The sequence below is a fragment of the Gaeumannomyces tritici genome (assembly GCF_000145635.1).
Source record: "Gaeumannomyces tritici R3-111a-1 unplaced genomic scaffold supercont2.2, whole genome shotgun sequence".
In the NCBI taxonomy this organism is placed as follows: Eukaryota; Fungi; Ascomycota; class Sordariomycetes; order Magnaporthales; family Magnaporthaceae; genus Gaeumannomyces; species Gaeumannomyces tritici.
This window is the reverse complement of record NW_008804546.1, coordinates 4835084-4849215: the sequence shown is the minus strand read 5'-3', so window position 1 is coordinate 4849215 and position 14132 is coordinate 4835084. Positions and strand designations below refer to the sequence as shown.

Below are 14132 nucleotides of genomic sequence, written 5' to 3'. Positions count from 1 at the left end.
CCCCCCCCCCCTCGCAAGCTTTGGCTAGACATGACACCATGGGGCTAGGGCTGCCAGCTAGGGGTGGCTAGGCGGCTCGCAGTGCCAGTCACGGACGGTCCCCAACCTAGGTGTCCCTCACGGCAGCCAAGACAATCCCGCGCATTTACATAATGCGATCCCCTTCTCCATCTTTAGTCGTGGAGACGCCTTGTCTTGTGTGCTTTTCTTTTATCTTGCAGGAAAACAAGGCATCCTCTCGTGATACATCGGGCCATTCTCCTTGCTAGAACACAGGTCGCGCCTATCCTAGCAGCTCTTCTCAAGGACCCCTTCACTCATCTCCCACAAGGTACCGAGTTCGGCCGGCCCATCTTGCCAACCATGTCCGAACTCAGCAAGAACTTCGAGACCCTGCAGCTCCACGCTGGGTAGGTTCCTCTCAAGCTCGTCTCATCGCGAGAAAGGTTTGATGCTGACCTCAATGACAGCCAGGAGCCCGACCCGGCGACCAATTCGCGGGCCGTCCCCATTTATGCCAGCACGGTACGTTTACCTCGGTCTGATGATTCAAATCACGGACAGTGGCATTGACAAGGCCGGTCTTCCCCAGAGCTTCGTTTTCAACGACTCGGCGCACGGCGCGCGCCTGTTCGGGCTCAAGGAGTTCGGCAACATTTATAGCCGCATCATGAACCCGACCGTCGACGTGTTCGAGAAGCGCATCGCGGCCCTCGAGGGCGGCGTGGCCGCAGTCGCCACGTCGTCGGGCCAGGCGGCCCAGTTCATGGCCATTGCAGCGCTGGCCCAGGCGGGCGACAACATCGTGTCGACGTCCAACCTGTACGGCGGCACCTACAACCAGTTCAAGGTCATGTTCCCGCGCTTCGGCATCACGACCAAGTTCGTAGACGGCGATAAGCCCGAGGACCTGATCGCCGCCATCGACGACAAGACCAAGGCGGTCTACGTCGAGAGCATTGGCAACCCCAGGTATAACATTCCCGACTTTGAGAAGCTCACGCAGCTGGCCCACTCAAAAGGCGTCCCTGTGATTGTAAGTAGTCTCCGCCTCCTGGGTCATCACACAGGAGCTAACAAAGTAAACAGGTCGACAACACCTTTGGCGCGGGCGGCTTCTTCGTGCGCCCCATCGAGCACGGCGCCGACATTGTGGTGCACAGCGCGACCAAGTGGATCGGAGGGCACGGGACCACCATCGGAGGAATCATCGTCGACTCGGGCAAGTTCGACTGGGGCAAGCACGCCGCGCGGTTCCCGCAGATGGTCGAGCCCTCCGAGGGGTACCACGGGCTCAAGTTCTGGGAGACGTTCGGCCCCATCACCTTCATCATCCGCGTGCGCGTCGAGCTGCTCCGCGACCTGGGCGCCTGCCTCAACCCCTTCGCGGCGCAGCAGCTGATCTTGGGCATCGAGACGCTGAGCCTGCGGGCCGAGCGGCACGCGTCCAACGCCCTCGCCCTGGCCCGCCACCTCGAGTCCAGCCCCCACGTCAGCTGGGTGTCGTACCCGGGCCTCGAGAGCCACCCGAGCCACGAGACAGCCAAGCGGTACCTCAAGCGCGGCTTCGGCGGCGTGCTGAGCTTCGGCGTCAAGGGCGGCGGCGCCGCGGGCAGCCAGGTCGTCGACGGGTTCCGCCTCATCTCCAACCTGGCCAACGTGGGCGACAGCAAGACGCTGGCCATTCACCCCTGGAGCACGACGCACGAGCAGCTATCAGAGCAGGAGAGGATTAGCTCGGGCGTGACCGAGGACCTCATCCGCATCTCGGTGGGCACCGAGCACATTGACGACATCATTGCCGACTTTGAGCAGTCCTTCAAGAGCGTGGTCGAGGGTGGTCAGCCGGCCGGGCAGAATACTGGGGCCAACCTGTAGTTATATAAGAAAGAGTATACAAAGAAGGACTGTAGAGAAGCCTGTGGCCCGTTTAATCAAAATACCCTCTTGTGTTGACGGGTTCCTAGACTGGTTCTGGTTGAGAGTCGGATGAAATTGCAACGTGAAATGAAGACCAATAGCAGTGTTGGTAAAATATGTGGGGCGGGCCAAGACACGAAACGACGCACGCACATCATGGCGACAGATCCAGCCAGCTTACCTAAAAACCGACCATCGACGACAACCCACAGCTCACTCCCCAGCTAAACCGCCACAATTCCCCAGGGCAAACGAGACCAACCTCTCGCACCCCTCCAAAATGAAATTCCCCCTCCTCTCCCTCCTCGGCCTAGCCGGGAGCGCCCTATCCTCATCCGCCGCCGCCGCCGCCATCCTCTTCACGATCCCCGCCTCGCACGCCGTCCCGAACCCCAACGCCCTCGCGGCCGCCACGCGCGCAACGCTCTCGGCCCGGGGCGGCCCGTCCCTGTCCGCGCCGCTCACCGCGTCCAACGGCTTCGTGTTCCCGCGCGTGCCGCCGGGCTCGTACCTGCTCGACGTGCACAGCGGCTCGCACGCCTTTGCGCCGCTGCGCGTCGACGTGGCGCCCGCGGGCGCGGGCGTCGGGGCCGCCTCGGCGGGCAGGAAGCAGGAGCCGCAGCGGCTGGCCGTCTCGGCCTGGGAGACATTCCGCGGCAACGACTGGGGCAACAAGGGCGAGGCGGCGAGGCGGGCTGAGGACGGCGGCGGGGCGTTCGAGGTTAGGTGTCTGGGGAGGAAGGAGTACTACATGGAGCGCAGCAGCTGTAGGTTTTTTTCTTGCGTCCCTCTCGTGTTGTCGTGTTATTCTATGATCGTCTTGACTAACCTCCGCCCGCAGTCTCCGTCCTGAGCATCCTCAAGAACCCCATGATCCTGCTCGCCATGGTCAGCATGGGCATCTTCCTCGGCATGCCGTACCTGCTCGAGAACAGTAAGCTTATTCCCCCCTTCCCTCGCTCCCCAACAGCGTGTATCTCCCTTGCAACTCTACACGTCACTGACACATGTCATCCCTTACTTAGTGGACCCCGAAGTCCGCGCCGAGTTCGAGTCCCGGCAGAAGAGCAACCCGATGAGCGCGGTGCTGGGCGGCGGCGGCCAGCCCGGCGGCGGCTTTGATATGGCCGCCTTCCTCGCCGGCTCCAACAACAACGGGCCCAAGAGGGAAGACGCCGGCACCCCGCCGCCCCAGTCGAGCACGGGCAATGGCGGAGGCAAGAAGAACCAGCGGAGGTGATGGAACGTGCCGTGGAATGTGTGCGGTGCGAGACATGGGCTAAGATATAGCGGAGCACACGAGAACGGGTAGTTTGAGCTTCGCATAGGTGCATATCTAGACAGTGTACAATCGCCGCGGCGGCTTGTTCATGCGCTATAGACTGGTAGATTTCAAGCTTGACTTGTACAGAATTGACGACTCTGAAGCCATCTCCGAACGTTATCTGCACATTTGCGTGTTGCTAACATCATCCTTCGGGTCTCAGGGGCTCGAATGTGCCTTTAATTGTACGTGATAGTTACGGCGCCCAAACCAAAGTCTGCAGTTCTGGTCACATTGCTCCAAGCCTTCGCTGCGCCAAATTATCCTCCCCTTTCCTCTTCACCTTTCACAAAACCTCTGGGGCAGGGGTTATAGCCCAACAAGCGGGCATCTGCCTGTCAGCGACAAACTAGCGGGTAGACCCATCATCTCGAGAGTGCACTTGGAAACTACCGGGATGTGCATCACCCCTGTGAGTGCTGTGAACGTGCAGAGCTCCCAAAGGGATAAAGCATCTCGTATTTGAGCAATGCGATACAGTCTTCAGCCAAAACCAACGACAGAAACTAACACAAGGACACTACAAAAGAAATACAGATATCTAACCAGAATTATAAACAGTGAAGCTAATCAGGGCGAAATAACATATAAAGAAACCCTTCCAGCGTGAGAGGTGGCGCAGCAGGCGTGATGACTGAAAAAGAATGAGATGGACGAAAGCACTAAACCAGCAGCTCCTGCTAGTTCTTCCAGACTGGCCTCCCCTCGGCCAGCCCATGACTTAAAAGTCGCCGCCGAAATCGCCGCCGCCAAAATCGCCACCACCACCGAAATCGCCGGCTCCGTCCTGGTAGCCCTCCTGGTAGGGGTTGTGGTCGCTATGGCTCATGGCGCCGCCGAGCACCGCGGCGCCCACAAAGCTGGCACCGATGCCCAGCGCCGCGCCGCCCGCCATACCCATGCCGGCGCCCCCGGGCCTGCGCCCTGCCGGCGCCTGTTGCTGCGGGTACGGGTAGCCGCCGTACGACTGCGGGGGCTGTTGTTGGTTATACCGGGATTGCTGTTGGTTATGCTCGTAAAGGTGCTGCGGCGGGTAATAATGCATGCCACTAGGCTGCGGCTGCGGCGACGGGTGAGGGTAGAACGCCGGCTGTGGTGATCCGTAATGTCCCTGAGGTTGTGGTGACCCATGCTGCTGGCCAGAGCCCGGATAGCCGGGGTTGTGACCCACGCTGAAGGGCTGTGGCTGATGGGGCGGTGCGATGGCCTGTTGCGGCTGCGGTTGGGTCGGCTTCTTTCTGGACCTGGGCTTGAAGAGGTCAAGGATGCCGCACATGGCCTTCTCCGGTTTCCGCGCCGGTACCTGGTCGGGAAAAGGCTGGGCAGGCGAGGCGACGGCGCGCGCGCGTCTGTGCTCCTCCGCCTTTGAGGTGGGGTTGACTGAAGAAGAGAGGGCAAGCAGGAGAAGCAAGAAGGAAACATGAAAGTCAATGGGACTGGTGCAAGGATTTATATTTTTGGTAGCGGCCATCTGCATGGCCGCCTGGGCAGCGGATGTATCATATTGACCAACCAAATCGCATGATGGTCATGTGCACAACGGAGCCTGGCCGCTTTCCTGGCCTGGCCAGCAAACAAGGCATTCATGCGTCCTCCGGGAGGATGCCGCCAGTGAGCCTCAGTGGCCCAGTAGCCAGTAGAGGGTGGATGTCAAGGGTAGATGGTTGTTGGTCAGACCAGAGGGTTGACGCCACACTTATTCCACATCCATTTGGATGGGGTCGTCCGGCAAGCTGAGCCGGTGGCTCTTGAGAAATTCGCAAGCTAGACGGGACGGTCCGGATGTACGATAGAAGCAATTGTCAACACGCCGCAATACTTGGGCTGTGGCCGCACGGAATTTTCTTGTCCCTGCCTAGGCTACTGGCATATTCCCTTTGTCAGTCTGGAGCTGGGAAGGCACGTGACAGGCTACGAGTTTTTGATAGGCTAATTGCCCGCTGGAAACTGCCTGGAGCTCCAGCGCGATGCTGCGCGACCAGTGCAAGCGGGGAAAATCTAGCTTTCGGACCGCGCTGGAGTGGAGCACGTGCAGTGCCCCAGCAGCAACCGTCGTCCGAAACCCGACTGCTTGTCGCGCGGCGACTGTTTTGATTGTGTGTTGTGTCGTGGCATTGCTGAGCAATCGAACAGAAGTCCATTACTACCTGTTTTCTTTTGCCCCGTGTATTATATCGGAGAGGCTCATCCTAGCTGGCGTATTTTCTGGTTTTCTTCTTCTGTTGGATATTACTTTTTTTTTTTTTGATCACTCCCGCTCTTGTCTTTTTTTATTATCCCTTGGCGCGATCCACGAACGCTACCGGGCCGAGCCCAACCGCCACCACCAGTCACCATGCGGTTCGGTAAGACGCTCCGCCAGGCCACGCACGCGCCGTGGAAAGACAAGTACATCGACTATACCAAGCTCAAGTCCCTCCTGCGCGAGGATCGGTCTGAAGACGACGATGAGCCTTGGACCGAGGAGGACGAGCGTCGCTTCGGAGATGAGCTCCTGAACAATCAGCTCGAGAAGGTCGCCCGCTTCCAGGAGGAGACATTCAACTCGCTGCGCGAACGTGTTGATGCCGCACTCGAAACGCTGAAGGATCTCGGCTCCCAGGAAGACGAGTCATCGGCAGACACCGCCAACGACAAGGGAAAGGGCAAAGAAGAGGATGTCAAACCCGGAGAGGACGCGTCGCTGCCCCGACCCCGAGGCGACATCCCGGCAGAGCGACTGCGCCGGCTCGAGGCCGAGCTGGACCAGATCACTAACGAGGTGAAGGAGCTCAAGACTTACAGCACCATCAATTACACGGGCTTCCTCAAGATCGTCAAGAAGCATGATCGCAAGCGTGGCGAGCGCTACAAGATCCGGCCCATAATGCAGGCCCGCCTAGCCCAACGACCCTTTAACTCGGAGCAGGGCTACACCCCGCTCTTGCGCAAGCTCTCACTCATGTACTTTGCCATCCGCCAGCACCTTGAGGATGGCGACGCTGCCACCGCCAACCCAGCCGACGTCGGTAGCGCCTCGCAGGCCGAGACGCACAACGGCGAGAAGTACACGGCGCACAAGTTCTGGGTCCACCCCGACAACTTGCTCGAGGTTAAGACCTACATCCTCCGCCGCCTCCCCGCCCTCGTTTACAGCCAGCAATCGGCAAAAGAGGTCGACGGCTTCGACGACCCGCGTCTGTCGTCGCTCTATTTTGACAACTCCAAGTTCGACCTCTTCAACAAAAAGCTGGACCAGCATGGCCAAGCTGCATCCCTACGCCTTCGCTGGTTCGGCCAGCTCACCTCGAGGCCTGATATCTTCCTCGAGCAGAAGATGGTGGGCGCCAACGGCACCAGCGAGGAGAGGAAATTTGTCATTAAGGAGAAGTACATCAAGGCATTCTTGGACGGCGACTATGCCATGGAGAAGAGCGTGGAGAAGATGGAGCGCCAAGGCCGGCCAGCTGAGGAGATCGAGGAGTTCAAGCTGGCCGTTGGTTCGATCCGGGAATTCGTGGCCAAGGAAAAGCTGCAGCCACTTCTGAGAGCCAATTATGTGCGCACCGCGTTCCAGAAGCCCGCCGACGACCGCGTGCGCATCTCGATCGACACGGAGCTCGTATTCATCCGTGAGGACGTGCTGGACCCGCGCCATCCCTGCCGCGACCCGGACGACTGGCACCGCCGCGATATTGACAATCGCAACCTGACCTACCCATTTCGCGACGTGAACCCGAGCGAGATCTCTCGCTTCCCACACGCGGTGCTTGAGATCAAGTTGCGTGAGATGGCGGGCGGAAAGTCGAAGCCTGCCTGGGTCGAGGACTTGATGGCATCGCATCTCGTGCATCCTGTCCCCCGTTTCTCCAAGTTTGCACACGGAGTGGCCAGCCTGTTCGATGATTACGTCAACGCCCTGCCTTTCTGGCTGAGCGACCTCGAGGGCGACATCCGCAAGGACCCCCAAACGGCCTTCCTGGCCGAGGAGCAGCGCCGGGCCGAACGTGCCGAGGACGAGATGGTTGTGGGTAGTTTCTTGGGTGCCTCGGGCCGCATGGGGTCATTCAAGCCGGCTGTGGCTAGGAGCTCACCACTGGGCAAGTCGCTGCTGGCCGAGCGTGTTGCGGCCGAGGGGAGCAGATCGGCAGGCAATCTGTCTTCTTCGCTGCCTGGTGGCGTCGGGGCTCGGCGAGGGTCAGGTGCTGAGGATGACGATGCTACAGCCGTCGACGAGCAGCACCAGGGCCCGAGCGGCCAACAGCACAGGGGCTACGGCACGCTATCGTCGGTTCTTCCGGCCTTCTCTACTAGTCGGCTCGCACGAGCCAAACGAGATCGTGAGGCGGCGGCCCAGCTGCCCGAGGGTGTGGTGGAGCCGGTCGAGTGGCTCAAGAACTCGGGACCGCTCCGGATCGAGCCCAAAGTGTGGCTAGCTAACGAGCGCACGTTCCTCAAGTGGCAGCACATCTCGGTTCTGTTGGGCACGCTGGCTGTCGCACTCTACACGGCTGCGGCCTCGTCGGCTAAGGGGCCGTCGCGCATCGCCGAGTGGATGGGAGGTGCCTACCTGGCGGTGGCAGCGCTCGCTGGGGCGTGGGGCTACTACACTCTGCGCAAAAGACGGGCCATGATCGTCGCGCGCAGCGGTAAGGACTTTGACGACATGGCGGGCCCCTTGGTAGTCAGCGTCGCGTTGATGCTGGCGCTGATTCTCAACTTTTTCTTTTCGGTAAGCTTCTTTTCCCTCTATGCTCGGCTTCCTTGTCACATCGAAGAAGCTAACCACATGTTGCTCCAACCCCGCAGTACCAAGCTGCCCTTGAGAGATGGGACCGGGCCGCCAAGGCGCCCGGGACTGGTGTCAACGTTACCGCCGAGCCTGGTGAGCTTCGCATCTGACGTGGACGCATACTACGAAATGGGTTGACTACGGGCTTGTGTGGACCTGGACGAGTACGAAAGTGTAGGATTCGTTCGAAGACATGCCCAGTAACGCCTATTCTGTACAGATACAAAACCTAAAGCTCTTCTCCTGTATCACATTTCCTTTTGTTTCACTCGAGTTTACTTAGCATCCCGATTTGTTGACGCAGTACTTTTTGGTGTGAAATGCGTACTGTCCGTGCGTCTTTGATGAAGCACGGCACTTAGGTTCGGGAAAACCCTAGATCGGCACGGGGGTGTGGAACGAAGGAGGGGTACAATTCTCGATGCTCAGCAAATCTCGGAACCAAGAGTCTCAACAGCAAAAGCGTCCCGATGCCCATTTCCATACGGAAATTCCAACGAAGCATAGCGATCCACAAACCCCCCATGCCGGCTATCTAGAGGGCCGTTGCATTCGATGCTACCCCGGCCCCGCACAAACGTGGCAGAGAGTCCCAGGACACTGCTGATGGGCGGATGTGGCGGTTTGTGAGCTTGCCGGCTACCAGGCTACGACCTGTGCCATTTTCCTCCAATTAGACGGGTCATCCTACTTTTCTTCATTCTCTCAGGACCTCTCCCCCACACCTTGGCTCGCCTGTGCCTGCCACAACCGTGACCTTCGCAAGGAGCTCCTCCGAATGGTGCGGATCGTGTCGGCCATGGGTCGATTTGCCGCTCGGGGCCATGCCTGCCCTGTCGGCCTTTGTTTGCGGACCGAGGGGATTGCGCCGGATGTGCTTATAATGCCGGCCGTTTCCCTGATGGGCTCGCCGAAGAAAAGGCTTAGGCGCCATAACATAGGCCTCCTCGGTGCCGCCCTCTTGTCAAACCATGTACTTCGCACCCATCATCTCGCTTGCCGCGGCGATGCTGAGCACCGCGGTGCAGGCCTACGCCAACCCGGGCGCCTGCTCGGGCGAGTGCTGGAGCCACGACCCTTCGGTGGTGCGGCGCGACGACGGCACCTTCTTCCGGTTCGAGACGGGTAGCAAGATCAGGATCTGGAAAGCGCCCGACCTGACGGGACCCTGGACGTTCCAGGGCGCCGCACTGCCGCGGGGCAGCAGTATCAACCTGCCAGGAAACCAGGACTTGTGGGTATGTTGCTGGAGCATGAGTCCACCTGCTTCTGCTGCTTGAACGATCCACTAAGGACAACAATAAAATAAAAAAACAGGCACCTGATGTAAACAAGGTCGGAAGCCAGTACATCATGTACTACAGCGTCTCCACCTTTGGCAACCAGAACTCCGCCATCGGCTACGCCACGTCCCCCACCATGGAGGCCGGGTCCTGGACCGACCGCGGCGCCACTGGCGTCGCCTCCCGGGCCGGGTCGCGCTACAACGCCATCGACGCCAACCTCGTGCGCGCCGGCAATGGTTGGTTCCTCAGCTTCGGCTCCTTCTGGGAGAATATTTTCCAGGTGCCCATGAACAGCGCTGCCACCCAGGCCGCCGGGAACCCGTACAGCATCATATTCAACAACACGCGGCCGCAACCGGTCGAGGGTGCATACATCTTGGAGCGCAGCGGCATGTTCTGGGCCTTTTTCAGCTCCGGGTCCTGCTGCGGCCTGGACAAGAACAGGCCGCGCCAGGGCGAGGAGTACAAAATCTTTGTGTGCCGCTCCTCGGCCGTCGGCGGGCCATACACGGACCGCGGTGGCAGGAGCTGCACTAGTGGCGGCGGCACGCTGCTGCTATCGAGCCACAATAAGGTCTACGCCCCTGGCGGCCAGGGCGTCATGGTTGATCCGCGCCGTGGGACCATCCTCTACTACCACTACAGTAAGTCCCTGTTTATGGCCTAGTGCATCTTTTGGTATCTTCGCTCTAACCGTTGGCATGAATAGTGAACACCGACATTGGCTATGCAGATTCTCAGACGCGGTTTGGCTGGAATGTCATCGGATGGTCTGGTGGTTGGCCAAGTGTATAAGTCCGGTTCCAACACGCATAGAGATGGGGAGTGGGAAGATGACTACCCATGCCTGAAGTTGTAGATATTCGAGCCAAGGAGTGTACATATGGCGGGGTGGCGGGATATGGGTTTATGCTCTTAGGGATTTGTAAAAAAGTGAAGGCTTTCAAACCTCGTACCCACAAAACATAACCGATGATAGACTCGCTTCTATGGCGCTTATGGCACGCCAAGCCATTCTGACTTCCAGCTATAGACGCGATCCGCCAAAGGCAGGTGAAAGTAGGTCGGATTGGCTCCAATTGCCGGTCCATGTGTTAAAGAGCCATTTCAAATCGGTTTGGGATCTCGACTGCCTCTTCCTCCCAGAGGGCCAACAGCAACGAGTTCATGTGACGAGTATGAAGATTGCGCTCGCCTCTTTCGCTTGTACAGCCACCTGGCCGACAGCGGCCTGGAGGGCAAATACGCGCAAACGTCATGGCCTGGAAACCTGGCTCCGGTACAAGAAGCACCGGGTAGCACCCCTACCTGCCTGTCTAGGTCCGGCCTTCGCCCTTATCCGGACGTGCCTGCCGCTGCCTCTGCATGCATATCCTGCAGGATATCGATGGGGCTGTGCAGAGATGTTTCCACCGTGGTCTAGATGCCCGTCTCTGCCCTTCTATCATTCTAAAAGCACGCCAAGATAGCAAGCTCTTATTACCCCGCATTACCAGTAAGCACACACATACCAGAGTTTACCCCACACACCCGTCATCTGAGCCACCGATTCGCCTCCGAGAAGCACACACCTTCCTCATACTAAAGTATCTTGATTCATTCTTCTATCAAAAACCTATCACATGAATCAATAGATCGATGGCTAGTGTACAAGCTTCCCCGGGACCGCCTCCTGCGAGGCCGCCCACCCCCTCCGTTCCGGATGGATGGAAGGTTTGGTGGGCTCAAGAGAGTCAGAAATGGTGCGCACTATGTCAAATAACTATACGAAACCTCGTTTATGATTGCGCGCGACCACGAACGGCAGCAACGCGCGACCACGAACGGCAGCAACGCAGCTAATACGCCGCTACAAATAGGTATTACCACGAGCTGGCAACAGGCAACACACAATGGGATCCCCCCGGCAGCGTTCCGCCTCCTCCGCCTCCCCCGGCACCCCAGGCCGCCGAGGCGCCGTCGTCCTCGACAGCTGCCGCACCCACGGGCGACGTGAAGAGGAACCCATTTGAGGACGCAACAGCGAGCCCCAACCCCGGCGACGCATCGTCATCATCCCCCTCGCCGCCGCCCATCAGCCATATGTGGGAAACGGGAGAGTTCTTTTTCGAGTTTACCGACGAGGCCATCGAATACTTACGCGAGATCGAGAGCGAAGCGTATTGCGCCTCTTGCCTGGCTGTTTTCCACAACGGCATCGTGATTCCTCACGCCGACGATGCGATTCCTTGCCCTGGTCGTTCCTGCTTGATCCAGGTAGCACATCATTGGACTCCCAAGAGCGTAACGGACGCTCTTGAAATGGGCTGCATTCTTTGCTCGGAGAATCTCGCCGACATCCCTGCATTACAAGAGGCGGAGAGGAAATGCGACGAGTATGGGCCTGGGAAAAAACCAGTTACGGTATTCAGGTTTTTCGGCAATGAAGCGAATTCAGGCGCTACAGGCCTCCAGATCAAATACTACTCCGACGAGACTCCAGCGATGCCCGACGCCTGGTCGTCCTATCTCGGAAAATCCCGTTACCGAGTTACTAGGGGTATGACACCGCGTACTGGAACGCCTTGGGGTTGAAAAAGCTAACTTGTCGTCTAGTGAATTCAAGTGCTGCTGGAGTTTGGACGATCCCTCGTGCGGACGACTTTCTTGACCGGGTGCTTGAGTGGGCAAATACTTGCCGAGACACACACCAAGGCTGTGGGGTCTATCGGGGGCTGATGCAGCGAATAATCCCGCAGCACATCCTAGAAATCGGGGAATCCCATTTGGTCCTCCGCTCCCTAGAACTTGGCTGGGACGAGACCTACATCACCCTCAGCCATCGCTGGTCGATCCCTGGAAGGCCGGACCCCCCCAAGCTTTGTCGTGCCAACGAGGCAGAGATGCGGTCGCTCGGAATCCCGTTCAGCTCGCTGCCTCCCGCATTCCGAGATGCCGCCATCCTTGCTCGCCACCTGGGTGTGAGGTATCTCTGGATCGATTCCTTGTGCATCTTTCAAGACGATGCGGCTGACTGGGAGAGCCAAGTCCCCTATATGGGAAACATTTACGGCGGCGGCCTCGTCAACATTGCAATTGTGGATGAGGAGTCTTACCGGGAGGGATGGGTTCGGCGGGGGCCATGTGAAGTGCCCATCATGTCAGCACCCAGCAACCCGGCCCTCCAGAGCTTGCGGACAGAATGGGGGCCTAGCGTCGAGTCCATGCCAATCCTCCTACACGACTGCATGATTTTCAAGGAAACCATCTCTCAGTCTATGCTGCTTGCCCGCGGTTGGGTACACCAGGAGGTGTTGACGGCACCTGCGACCCTTTATCTTACTCGACAAGAGGCTTGGTGGGTCTGCAATGGGTTGTTCAGCAGCGAAGTCTATCCGCGTGGCGCGCCTCACTTCATTGAAAGTTTCGGCATCGGTAATATACGTCGCTTATTTTTATACTATCCATTCGAAACCGCTGAGGCTGCAGTGCAGCTGTGCCACGCAGCCTGGGACAGCTGGGTTTGCTTGATCACTGCATTCTCCAGGGCCGAGTTCACTTACGAGTCGGATCGGGTCAAAGCTCTCTTCGGTGTGATCCTCGAACTGAGCTATTTCTTGGGCCACCCCTTCGCCGGGCACTGGTATCCAGTATTCCCGAACAACGACATGGACTTCGTACCACAGCTCCTATGGAGATGTGCGCCTGGCAGCAATCCTCGACTGCGGAATTCCACAGAGGGGAGTCTCGGAGACAACACTGGGCTGGAATCCGGGGGGCCTGTCATTCCGACATGGTCATGGCTTAGCTGCCCAAGCATGATTGTCTATTTTGGCCTGATGCCCGGAATCACGCACTTCGTTCGACTAATCACTGAGCCAGACTTGGGGGAGCTGGACTGGTTCGCATGGCCACGGACGCGAATGGCATCAGCACTGCATCTTGGCGTTGTTTTGGTTCCTCTGGCACCCAACCCCCTCTTCACACCTCTATTAGAAGTCATTTCTGGCCCTCTGGTATCTACCAATGGCGAAAGGGCTGCACCCGCCGTTTCGATCGCGGTCGACCGCGCTGAGTACGTCGAGGAGATGAGAACGCAGTCTGAAACCTCCAACGGAAGCATGGATGGCTATTTTTTCATCCCCTTCTCTCATCGCAGGTCGCTAGCGATCTATGGGCTAGCAGTCAGGGAGCAGAAGGAGCGTTCAGAAGATCAGCATGACCGTCGCTTCTTCCAGAGGGTTGGGAACTTCATCGTAGACGCAAAATTTACGGAAGCACACGCGTTCAACGTTGAATACTCGGAGGAAGCCTGGAGCTATGTGTTTGACGACTGGAGTCTAGGAAGGCTCGGGAGGAAGGTTGTTCGCGATCTCGATTTGTGTAATGATTGGATGATGGCCGAGGAGGAACCTAACCTTGACGAGATTTACCTGGTGTGAATGTAGCGTCTTTTATGGGAAGCCTAGCCAGAATATATGCGTGTTTACCCCTTTCAACTTTTATTGCTCTCGGAAATCTTTCTCGTACTTTCTCTTTCATTTGGTCTCGAAACTGTGGATGGCAGCAGACTATCATAATGTGAAGCAATGGTAGTAGCTTCGCCAACGGAGCCTTGGAATGCCGTTCGATCTTCGCACATCAAACGCGGTTTGGACGAGTCTTCCATCCTTCAAGATTTGCGAAATCAAGGCAGTCTTCGACATTGACGGCTGCAAGCCGTCGCCGTACTAACTAACAGCTGGCACCTCCAGCCATTCGGTGCTCACCCGTTCCGATGGCGCTCGGGTTCGACCTGAGCAAGCGGTCCGTGGAAGATGGTCCCATAATTGCCAACTTTGTATTTGACAAA

At 58.2% G+C, this 14132-nt stretch overlaps 6 protein-coding genes across 6 annotated transcripts; 5 read left to right on the top strand and 1 right to left on the bottom strand.

Moving 5' to 3' along the window:
• Positions 1-32: 32 nt before the first annotated feature.
• On the top strand, positions 33-1969 carry GGTG_04189 (O-acetylhomoserine (thiol)-lyase). The gene is made up of 4 exons (XM_009221981.1): positions 33-410; positions 471-525; positions 593-1036; positions 1090-1969. The coding sequence occupies exons 1-4, from the start codon at positions 364-366 to the stop codon at positions 1876-1878; spliced, it is 1335 nt and encodes a 444-aa protein (XP_009220245.1). The 5' UTR covers positions 33-363; the 3' UTR covers positions 1879-1969.
• A 140-nt stretch (positions 1970-2109) lies between these two features.
• GGTG_04188 (hypothetical protein) lies at positions 2110-3351 on the top strand. Its single transcript, XM_009221980.1, has 3 exons — positions 2110-2687; positions 2762-2854; positions 2946-3351. The coding sequence occupies exons 1-3, from the start codon at positions 2201-2203 to the stop codon at positions 3158-3160; spliced, it is 795 nt and encodes a 264-aa protein (XP_009220244.1). The 5' UTR covers positions 2110-2200; the 3' UTR covers positions 3161-3351.
• Positions 3352-3366: 15 nt separating this feature from the next.
• On the bottom strand, positions 3367-4715 carry GGTG_04187 (hypothetical protein; the record flags this gene model as incomplete). Its single annotated transcript, XM_009221979.1, has 1 exon — positions 3367-4715. The coding sequence occupies one exon, from the start codon at positions 4713-4715 to the stop codon at positions 3966-3968; it is 750 nt and encodes a 249-aa protein (XP_009220243.1). The 3' UTR covers positions 3367-3965.
• An 864-nt stretch (positions 4716-5579) lies between these two features.
• Positions 5580-8125, top strand: GGTG_04186 (vacuolar transporter chaperone 2; the record flags this gene model as incomplete). Its single annotated transcript, XM_009221978.1, has 2 exons — positions 5580-7955; positions 8033-8125. The coding sequence occupies 2 exons, from the start codon at positions 5580-5582 to the stop codon at positions 8123-8125; spliced, it is 2469 nt and encodes an 822-aa protein (XP_009220242.1).
• Positions 8126-8986: 861 nt separating this feature from the next.
• On the top strand, positions 8987-10096 carry GGTG_04185 (arabinan endo-1,5-alpha-L-arabinosidase A; the record flags this gene model as incomplete). Its single annotated transcript, XM_009221977.1, has 3 exons — positions 8987-9253; positions 9333-9945; positions 10011-10096. The coding sequence occupies 3 exons, from the start codon at positions 8987-8989 to the stop codon at positions 10094-10096; spliced, it is 966 nt and encodes a 321-aa protein (XP_009220241.1).
• Positions 10097-10884: 788 nt separating this feature from the next.
• On the top strand, positions 10885-13773 carry GGTG_04184 (hypothetical protein). Its single transcript, XM_009221976.1, has 3 exons — positions 10885-11043; positions 11161-11840; positions 11897-13773. The coding sequence occupies exons 1-3, from the start codon at positions 10940-10942 to the stop codon at positions 13720-13722; spliced, it is 2610 nt and encodes an 869-aa protein (XP_009220240.1). The 5' UTR covers positions 10885-10939; the 3' UTR covers positions 13723-13773.
• Positions 13774-14132: the final 359 nt, after the last annotated feature.